A 10,788-nucleotide genomic window follows, 5' to 3' on the forward strand; every position below is an offset into this window, starting at 1 on the left:
ATTATTGCCACACAATTAGTAAAAGTTGTGATCAAAAGTGTTATAGGCACTCAACAGTCAGAAGTACTTTTGCCATGGACCACAAAGTGTCACATTGAATAATGTTTTTTTGTTTCTAAGGTCACTTGTCTGGTGCAGATATTTTTAATTCTTTTCCTTTTTATCTTATTTGGGTAGATACAGGTTCTTTCAGGGCAGAGGTCTATTCATACTTCTGTCAGTTATGGGTCACATGCATGAATGTGAACAGTCAATGCAAAATAAAAATCTTAGTAACTAGCCTTAGTCACCAATAGATAAAAGCAATCTGAACTTGAGTTTGCTTCATTGTAATCCACAAGGTGGTCTGGGCAGTGCCATGTCCAGGCTTTTTTTGACTGGAGGAACCGCTGCCTTGAAGGAAGGTCCAATTTGCCAATCACAGCTCCTGGTTTTGGGAGTGGCACTAGGGGTGGCCTATTAGAGTCCAGGGGCGGACCTGGCCACCCCCCCAAGTCAGGCACCTGTCTCTGGGAGCCATGGAAACAGTCTAAAACTGCTGTTCTGTTTGCAGAAAATATTGCAGGTCCTCATTAAATGACGAGGAGTTCTGATTAGCAGGCATCTGAGGACTGAAGGGCATGTTTTGGTCTCTCTGCCAAATTTTCTCTGAGGCAAATGCTTTCAAGGGAATGTGCTTATCTCCAGTGAATGTAAGAACTGCCCTGATGGTTTCCCCTCCTGAGATAATTAGCATATTTTTGCATAATCAATATTTGGGGAGCTTGGAATGTTATTTTGCATTAACGTCAGCAGTTTCCAGTTCCAAGGGTACTAGACTATATTAATCAAACTGCAATTTTTTTTAGAAAGTTTTTAACATGGCCTTAACATAAGTTTTGTGTTACACAGTAAAATTCCTAGCGCTGAAATCAACTCTAAAAACACCTCCGTGGGTCCAGGAGGGACTAATAAGTACTGTTTATTTTACACATTGAACATATTTCTGTGTACAAAGGATCACGTCATCCCATTTTGCATCCCAGTCAGAGCGCAAACAGTAAATTGCTAATCAGAGAGCACGGCCACGTATCATATTTGTCTCTGAACAGCGCATTTCTATGCGTGTTATTCACTGATCACAAAGAATCATGTTGATTTTTTTAGGCCTTCTCTTCTTTTCGGTTCTGTTTATTTTGTGACTCATCTCTGAATCGATGATGTCGTAGCATGAGAGGGAAGAGGTGCCGCGAGCGCTGACCTGCTAATGCACGCGGCGCATTAGCTCTGCTGCTAACGTGGCCTGCCGAACGCCGTGGAACAGCTTGTTGCATTTCGCGAGGCGTCATTTCAACGGAATACTTGCTCTCAATTCAAAAGCTCGTCTGACCGAAGCCAGCGCCGGCATGGTGGGTATGTGGTCACTCAAATTTCAGCGGTGATAGTCGTGGTCTAACAGCCCTGTAATGAGCGAATGAAATGCGCTGTTATGCTCTCGTGCAGAGCTTTGTGGTAGAGAGAGACACTACCAGCTGATCTAAAAGTGCCCCCCCTCCCTTTCCTTGTTGTCACTTCCCTGCCAGGTAAGCTATGAGTGTTTCTAAACCAAAAAAAAAGTGTTCTGTACCTGAACAAAAAAGACTTTCTCATTTAAAACCCTCAATTCCAAATAGGTCATTTTACGTAATCTAGAATTGCTGGAATCGTGACCCTCCCTGGATTTGAATGTTGCTCTTAAAATGAACAGCGCCCTATTGGGAGCTTTTGTTTACATTTGCGTTATACATGTATTTTGTACTTTGAAGAACAAATACCTGTTAAGAACTTCGTAATCTTAGTTTTTTCTAAGGTATTTTTAGTTTATTATGTTATGGATGTTTCCTCTGTGAGTTTATAGTTTGTATTTTGGTTTTTAGCTGGAACAGTTCGCTGGGGTTACCTGGCTGGTCTGGGATTTTTGCTGAGCAGGTCCCACCCAGTTGTTTATGCCAGTCAGGTGGGTAGCCTACATTTTTGTTCTTTTACATCACAAGTTGCTTTGGATAAGAGCATCTGCTCATTTGACGTCCTTGGCACCAGTAAATATAGACCTGGCCCAATGTTGCCGTGCGCTCTTTGCATTTTAAATATGAGTCACTCAGTACAGTCGTGTAGGGCGGGCCAAAGCGTCTGAACTGTTAGGAGCATTCGGTGGCTGTCTGCTAGCACACATTATCCTTTTCATTGCAGTTCACCGAGGTTTCTTCGTAAGTGGATATTACAATCGGATGGCATAAATTAGATCATGCAAATATATGTAAATGTGTTCTGGGCTCGAACGCGAAACTTGGACAGATTTGCTGATGGAAGGGGTAAAGGGGCTTAATTTCTGTCCTTCCGACTATCCATCTTCATCTGAGTGGCGCGCGGTCGTCGGGGAGTAGGCTGTTAGTTGTCAGGGGGAACCTTTCCGTATTTTTCCAGGATGATTTGTCATTTGAAATAACCCTACATGAAAATGATTAGTAAAGTAAACAATGATTATGCCGCGCAGTTCGCGGGATGATTGATGGCGTTTTAGCCGCGGCCAATCGCAGAGCTCGGAGCGCTGAAGCGAGGCTTAGCCACGGAGAGCCGGGACTCTTCATAAGAGAATTCCCCGTCCCCGCGATGTTCGCTTGCGGCGGGGCATAGTCACGGGTTTTAGGTCGTTAAGTTTTATAGTCCCCCTATGTCAGTTACTCCTCAATTTAATTTGATAAATGGCAGAGACCAGCGATGGCCCCATCCCGCCAGTCTTCCTTCCGTCTGAGTGCAGACCGGAGATTTAGTTTAATACATTTATGTTCATAGAGGTGACTTGAAATCTTATTAAAGTAGATGTATTGGGGCAGTTTAATATGTGCACTTCCTAGTACAGGCGTTTACAACCCTGTATCTTAAGGTCAGCCCAACGCGTGATTCTGCATTTTGTACCAACATTAAAGAGAATTTTTAAAAAGATGGAACTGGAAGTAAGCTTTTTTAAAAATTGATGGACAGCAAGGATGTCTGTTGGTTATTTTCTTCAACTGTAGTTCATTTAGATGTTGATGCTTTGTAGAGATTATTTCTGTCAAATTTAATTCAGGGAAGCCATTTGCTTAGATATAGAACATATTTAAATATCGATTTGTAGAAGGTCATTTATTTAACACACGTTATGTTTTAACTGTTATAATGACATGTCAGGGGGACGTTATGTTATTATAAGTGGAGGATCATGTGGGCCACTCTCATTGTGGATTTTCAAGGTATTTATGAGGGACCAATGATCCAAATCACCCCCTAAATTTAGCCTACATTTTACTGCATTATATTCTTACTTACAGGCAAATATTACCGTTTGATATTTGGAGGCAAATTAGAGATCATATCCTGGATTTCTTTTAGTCCACTAGATGTCAGCCTTACTCTTTTAAAATATTTACCTATTTTTTTCAACAGGTTTTTATATTTTCAAAATTTCACATTTGGTAACTTGATATTATAAAATGACAATCTAAGATGACTTGATCAAGATCTCACTTGATGAAATGCAAGGGAGACCGAATTTATAACCTCTCTTATGGAGAAGAATAAATGCATGACCGCTCTTTTGGAGAAAAATGGTTCCTAACTCATCCTTAATAAAGCCTTATCAAGATTACTGTACATAGTCTATGTCATTAATTACACACAACAGAATGTCTCAAAAAAAAAAAAAAAAATCTCCTGCATCATTCACCCACATTGCAAGAAAACCAACTGAATTTCAGTTTTTAAAAAAAACATTATGTCACTCATGTCCTGGAGGTGGCGCTGAACTGACAGAATGCCGATGTAATGACTCTGATCCTTGCTGCATCAGATAACATGCGTGTCGAGGGCCACTGATTCAGGGCCGATGCCGTCTGTTTGCCAGGAGCGTGCGGACGAGACTCTTCTGCTCCCCGTCCTGCTCCTGGCGGTCGGACAGGCCGACCAGGGCGAAGGGTTCGCTCCTCTCCTCGGTCCGGTAGAAGGGGCAGGCCTTCAGGTGCTCGGACATCGAGGGCGTTCGGTCGAAGGTCCACCGCTCCACGGGGGAGAAGAGGCTGCTGAACTGCCACACCTGTGGAGAGGGAGGGGGGGAAGAAGACCTTCACTGGGGAACAGGTAGAGAAAATGGAGTACGGTGCCACTTTCACCAACTCTAAGATTGTTTTATCGTGCTCAACCCCTGCTGGCCCCCACATTGCCACCTTGTCTTGCCAGTTTAGAATGCCTAAACCAGCCCAGGGCTCTTCCTGGAGATCTAACGTTCTGTTGGTTTACACTCTAACCCTAACAAAGCCACACCTCATTCAACTGCTAGAGCAGGGCTGCCCAACCCTGTTCCTGGAGATCTACCATCCTGTAGGTTTACACTCCAACCCTAACAAAGCTACACCTCATTCAGCAGCTAGAGATCTGGATTGAGCTGCTAATTAGTAGGGTCAAGTGTGGCAAATTAGGGTTGGAGGAACAAGGTTGGGCAGCCCTGGCCTAAACCTGTCAGCACTCATTGCTACAACTTCTGTCAGAGAAGCAGAGGTGGACAATCCAGGTCCAGAAAGTACTAGTCCTCCTCAGTGTTGTGTTCCAATCACCTGGATTTACTAATTTACAATTCCTCAACTAGGAGGTAGAACTAATGAGTGAAACCAGCTGTCAGTGAAATCAGTGTTCACGGGATGAAGAAACACATGGCAGGACTTTTTCTTTCTGACCCCTGGACTTTACACCTCTGCAGACAAGCATGTGCTGTTGTGGTGCAGATCATGGGGCACCACGCACTAGAACAGTGCCTTAACAAACACCAGATCATGGGGCACATCCATGCCGTAGCACAGAGCCTTAACAGATACCAGACCTTGTGACCCATCCATGCACTATAACAGAGCTTTAAAAGATACCAGACTCTGGGACCCATCCATGTACTAGAACAGGATAAGGTGCCACAAATTTGTCACCTCCAAATAAACAAACTTTCACAAAGTCTAAAGACCAGACTTTGTGAAAGCGAACAGTCACTGCGATTTTTCCCTCCTTTTTGTTCTGCTGTAAAGCTGATAGACAGTATGGCTCTACTGTTGGCCAAACCCCTTCATGGCAGGAGACCAGCCTAGTATTACATTACATTACAAGCATTTAGCAGACGCTCTTATCCAGAGCAACTTACACAACTTTTTACATAGCATTTTACATTGTGTCCATTTATACAGCTGGATATATACTGAAGCAATTCCGGTTAAGTACCTTGCTTAAGGGTACAACGGCAGTGTCCTACCCGGGAATCGAACCTGCGACCTTTCGGTTACGAGCCCAGTTCCTTACCCACTGTGCTACACTCCTGTCCTGTACCGTTGGCCGTCTCCCGCCATGTTACAGTGAGGGTGCTGAGTGGCAGCGATGTCATGTTTGCATTCCCGTTGACTGAGGTCAGCGGCTGTTGACCACACACCCCTGTTTCCTGGCAACCGGCCGCTAACAGTCAGAGCTATCGCCCTGGAGCTTTCCACGTCTTAGCAGAGCGTGGCTACTGGGCTTCCAAATTCCACTGGCAGTTTAACACAGTCCTGCTCCAATAAAATGTCGTTTTAACATTGCCATTGTTGTTATTTGTTTATTTTTTTAAACCTCAGTTGTGCTTTCAACTGCTTTTTTTTTCTCTTGGCCAATTTAAGAAGGAAACATATTGGTTTGATTACATGTGACTCTAGGAGTTTCTTTTATGGCCTTATCAAATGAAGAGCGACGTCTCAGTTCGGTTGGGGGTCCACGTTTACTGCCTGTGTGAGATATGATCCAATCTCAGATAACAGCTTCCACGTGCACCTTAGGAACCATTGCTTTAATTGGTCCAAACAAACATATCTGCATTTTCACTGGTTCCCTCCCTGTGGACTGAAGCATAACTCTTTGGAAGCTGTAGATATGAGGAAGAGAGCAGAGTTTTTGCTTTTTTGCATAATCGTAGCACATGTTCTGCATTAATTTTGCGCTTTGTGTGCTTGTATTTTCAGTTTCTTTTAAAGATTTTAGGTAAGTATTTCACAAATCCTTTTGGCAGCCCGAAGGGAGGTATTTTTTTAAGTGGCTGTTTCTGTGAAAATTTGTTTTTGATGCATTCTATCAAATTAATTTAGTTCAAGGGAGTTTTTTTTGGCTGGATCGCAACAACGGGGCCAGCCCTACAAACGCAAATGACCGTGAGTGACTGAGTGAGTGATGAAGTTACACCATTGGTCGGCCGGTCCAGCCATATACTAGGTTTTAACCTGGTCTTCTTTTGAAAAAACATCAGCAGCTATTCACAATCTGTGGCTGAAAGCCAGGAAAGCCAGAGCAGGCATTAGCCATTACCAGGTGCAGACTGGGTCTGGCTGACCCAAATACCTGCAGAGCACAGCGCTATCGCAAATATAGACCCGTGTTTGTTTTTATGGCGCCAGTTACCGACAGAAAGCATGCGGTGTAATGGTACCCCTGTGGGGTATCTCAGGAGCAGGAGAGTTCATCACGGAGTGAATGTCAGCGATGAGCAACGTGAGCCAAGATGGAGGCCGTAACAAATGCCTTACAGTGTCTACACTCTGAGAAGGAGCCAAGATGGAGGCCGTAACGAATGCCTTACAGTGTCTACACTCTGAGAAGGAGCCAAGATGGAGGCCGTAACGAATGCCTTACAGTGTCTACACTCTGAGAAGGAGCCAAGATGGAGGCCGTGACGAATGCCTTACAGTGTCTACACTCTGAGAAGGAGCCAAGATGGAGGCCGTGATGAATGCCTTACAGTGTCTACACTCTGAGAAGGAGCCAAGATGGAGGCCGTAACGAATGCCTTACAGCGTCTACACTCTGAGAAGGAGCCAAGATGGAGGCCGTGATGAATGCCTTACAGCGTCTACACTCTGAGAAGGAGCCAAGATGGAGGCCGTAACGAATGCCTTACAGTGTCTACACTCTGAGAAGGAGCCAAGATGGAGGCCGTAACGAATGCCTTACAGTGTCTACACTCTGAGAAGGAGCCAAGATGGAGGCCGTGATGAATGCCTTACAGTGTCCACACTCTGAGAAGGAGCCAAGATGAAGGCCGTAACGAATGCCTTACAGTGTCTACACTCTGAGAAGGAGTGGGGTTCGAGCAGCCGCGTGTCTCCTGACAGGAACAACGGTCCTGGTGCTTTGTTCGGGCAAAAACGGGACGATCTGGGAGCTTTCACAACTTCTCACGCCCGCCACAGAGGGTTCCAGAAGGGTTTTCAAACCTGCCTCAGAGGGTTCCATAAAGAAGGAAAAGGGGTTTCCCTGCGGAGACAACCCAAAGCACCCTTTTTTCTGAGAGCGTACCTCCTAGCTACTGGCAGCAGTTGAGTCAGTGGCCACAGAAAAAAACAAATTCAGTGGTGAGCACCTTCTGTGTAACATTCCTTTTGATATAGTAGACTATCTGAGTGAAAATCTGAATCATGCTTTTTTTTGGAAATGTATAGACCCCCCCAGGAAAAATTCCGGCAATTTTTTTTTTTTTCAGCAGAAGTTTCTCTATTCACTAATGGTCAAAACAAACAACATTCTTTCAATCTGTGATTGCAATTTGTTCAGTTTGCAGTAAACTACTCTATTAATCACAGGGGTATTTTGTATTTAACTGGAGTTTAAGTATTTGCGATGCACATTTTCATTCGTCGGTAACTCGCCTTCTGTCTGCACCTCCAGCTGGAGCCCCCGTGGGAGTCCGTGCTCCTCTCCCACCTGAGGGACACCATGCCCCTCTCCTGCAGGAGGGTGGCACAGACGTCCCGCAGCAGCCGGGAGGTCCGGGCCAGCTGGGACAGGCTGAAGCCGTCCAGGAAGCCCGCGACGTGGCGCAGGATCTCGAAGGGCAGGTCGCCGAGGGACTCCGGGTTTCGGGCGCTTCCCTTCCTGTCGGGACGGCCGTCCTTCGGGTCCTCGGGCAGCGTGGTCGGGACGTCCGGCCGGAGGTTGAACGCGCCGGCGTCCGGGTCGTACGTGACCGTGGCCCCGTGGCTGGCGGGCCGGAACCTCTTCTGGCTGTAGGTGCAGCCCAGGTACGCCAGGGGGCAGCGCTGCTCGAACCAGCCGCTCAGGCAGGACTGGATGTCGGAGTGCGCGTTCCTGAAGTGGGCGGGGAACTCGTCCCGGCGGAAGGCGTGGCCGCAGAGGAAGGTGAAGGCCGAGGTGGACCTGTTGTGCCTCCGGGTCACACTCTCGGCCTGGATCTGCAGGTGCAGGCCCGGGGCCCGGTCGGCCACCACGTCCGCCAGCGAGGCGCCCGCCCGGAACGGGGAGGAGGGGAAGGCGTACGTCTGCGTCCCCACGTCGACGAAAAGGCCGTCCGTCCCCACGCTCTCGCTGACGGCGTGGCCCCTGAGCTCCTTTTCCAAGGAGCACAGCAGGGTCATCTCCACCTCGTCCTTCTGGGGAGCGGTCCCCTCCCATCGGGGCGTGTCCACCCCTTTGTCCTCCCTCTTGGCTCTGGTGGAGGGGTCCCGGAGGTGGTTGCGCTTGGCTTTGTAGCTGTACGGGACGTTGAACGTTCGGACGGTTTGGACCTCCGCGGGCTCCAGGCCCCCGTAGACGAAGTCCCTCTCTTTGGGCGTGCAGGCGGCCAGCTGGCCGAAGCGAATCAGCATGCTCCCATGATGCACCAGGTACATGTTGTATTCCGCTGCGTTGACCTCCTTCCCCAGCCTCTCCAGGACTCCGTCTTGCCACGGGGCGAGGCCCGTCTTGGCGACGTCGGCGGCGCTGGTGCTGTCCCTTCCGTGGCGTCCCGTGGCGCGTTCCCCGTTCTCGGCCTGTTTGCTCATCGGAGTGGTCTGCTCTTTTCCCTCGCTGGCTTTCGGATCGTTTCCCAGGTTCTTAGCCGTCTGTTGGCAGCTTCTCCATTCCTTGCTGAAAATGGCTTCCCACGACGCATAGTTCTCGACGCCGGCCACCTCCCTGTTTTTGGCGATAGCGTCGCGCTCCTCCTGCGTGAGCTCCTGCGTATCGGCGATCCCGTGCTCCAGCGCCCCCTCCGGGCTCGCAGAGGCCACGCCCACGCCCACGCTGGCCCCGCCCCCCACTGCTCCCTGGACCTCCTCGGGGAGGACGGGCTTCTCCTCCCTCTCCATCAGCTCGGGAAACAGAGCCTCCATCTTCAGCGAGCGGAAGAGCAGCGCCTGGTCCCGCACGGCCATGGACAGGTCCAGCGGCTCCTCGGCCCGGGAGCCCTGCAGAAGGTTCCCGTAGAGGGCGCCGTCGCTCTCCGCCACGGGCCAGCGGTTCCAGTCCAGGGAGCAGGTGACCACGCTGGCGGGACACCGCTCCAGGTGCCGGGCCAGCCGGCGGCGGGTCAGGGCGAAGGGGCAGCCGCTGGCGGCGTTGAGGCAGGGCACCTTCTCCAGCGGGCACAGCAGCTGGTGCTCCTCCTGCTTGCACGCGTGGAAGACCGCGCCGCAGAGGAGGCGGCAGCTGGCGACCGGACAGGAAACGGAGATCTCCACGGGAACCGTGCAGCGCCGGCTGAAGCACGTCTCGCAGTGAGCGTGCTGCCCGGCAACGGCCTTCTTCTGCCTGCCCTGAAGAGGAGGGGCAACGCTCTGTGAGATCATGGCATTGTGTGGGAGGAGTCTGTTTAACCCCACTGACTGTATGAACATGGGCTTGTGTAGGAGGAGTCTATCTAACTCTACTGACCTTCTGAACATGGAGTCTATTTAACCCTACTGACCTTGTGAACATGGCATTGTGTAGGAGGAGTCTATCTAACTCTACTGACCTTCTGAACATGGAGTCTATCTAACCCTACTGACCTTCTGAACATGGAGTCCATTTAACCCTACTGACCTTATGAACATGGCATTGTGTAGGAAGAGTCTATTTAACCCTACTGACCTTGTGAACATGGCAGTGTGTCGATACCATGGTGTTAACACTGTTGTTGATTCCACACAATGGACAGATACTCTGAATGCTGTTTAAATTAAATACATTAATCAAATGGCAAACAAAAAAGCAACGCGATCACTTGGCAACATAAAAAAAATGCCTCTAGTTTTGTGACAACGCTTCTGTCCCTGCAGTACAAAGTCAGTCTCAAAAGCAAGCATGAATAAAATCCTAGAGGAGTAAGACTATTAAATGTACAGTCTACTCCATAGTCTAATCTGACAGTACTGTGAACTATGACATTTTAATTATAGCCATTCTGATTAGTCACCTTGCTATCCACTTTTTAAAATTAATATCCCCATGTGTCTATTTTACTGCCGTACGGATTTCTACAAAGCTGTGTTCATGCATTATCTGGTTAGGTTATGGGTTAGCGTAAAAAGCTGAGCTGAAGAAAATTCTAAGCTGCCCTTCGTAAACTTTGAAAACACGGTGATTTACGAACACAGTTCGCCAGCTTAATACCCTCATGGAAAAGTCTACACAAGTCACTCACCATAGTGCGCGTGAAGGGAGCCCGTTGTGTGGCCAGCTCTGCAACTGCGTCCGTTTGTTGTTCTGAGCATCTGAAGCGTGTGGAAGAGTTTAAAAATAGACGACTGTAGTCAGAATAAAGAGCGGAGGGCCACTGGAGGGAAAGGTCAGGCTAAAGGCCTCATTTACTACCGGACATTCACTGCAGCGCATCGGTCTGTCTGCAGGGGGTGCTAGACCCTGCTTCCTGAACTGTACACAGTGTTTGAGAACTGATAATAAGCGTAAATATAAGCATTAAAAATAAGTGTATTTTAATTTTTCTCTTAATTTGGAGCGCCCATGTTGTGTCTC

General features: G+C 48.3%; 1 protein-coding gene and 1 long non-coding RNA gene across 2 annotated transcripts; one reads left to right on the forward strand and one right to left on the reverse strand.

Annotated features, from left to right (window-relative positions):
• Positions 1-343: 343 nt before the first annotated feature.
• Positions 344-4,013, forward strand: LOC135236549 (uncharacterized). The gene is made up of 3 exons (XR_010324610.1): positions 344-1,562; positions 1,896-1,975; positions 3,902-4,013. It is a non-coding gene; the product is annotated as an uncharacterized LOC135236549 (long non-coding RNA).
• Positions 2,989-10,539, reverse strand: LOC135236545 (F-box only protein 40-like). Its single transcript, XM_064303002.1, has 3 exons — positions 10,457-10,539; positions 7,701-9,587; positions 2,989-4,090 (listed from the first exon to the last, which is right to left on the reverse strand). The coding sequence occupies exons 1-3, from the start codon at positions 10,457-10,459 to the stop codon at positions 3,875-3,877; spliced, it is 2,106 nt and encodes a 701-aa protein (XP_064159072.1). The 5' UTR covers positions 10,460-10,539; the 3' UTR covers positions 2,989-3,874.
• Between the last annotated feature and the right edge of the window lie 249 nt (positions 10,540-10,788).

This window comes from Anguilla rostrata, chromosome 12 (genome assembly GCF_018555375.3).
Source record: "Anguilla rostrata isolate EN2019 chromosome 12, ASM1855537v3, whole genome shotgun sequence".
Taxonomy (NCBI): domain Eukaryota; kingdom Metazoa; phylum Chordata; class Actinopteri; order Anguilliformes; family Anguillidae; genus Anguilla; species Anguilla rostrata.

Excerpts from the sequence above, each read along its gene's own strand:
- LOC135236545 (XM_064303002.1), bottom strand. Across the intron at positions 4,091-7,700 it reads GCTGGAGGTGCAGACAGAAG|GTGTGGCAGTTCAGCAGCCT; the intron begins GCGAGTTACCGA and ends CCCTCTCCACAG.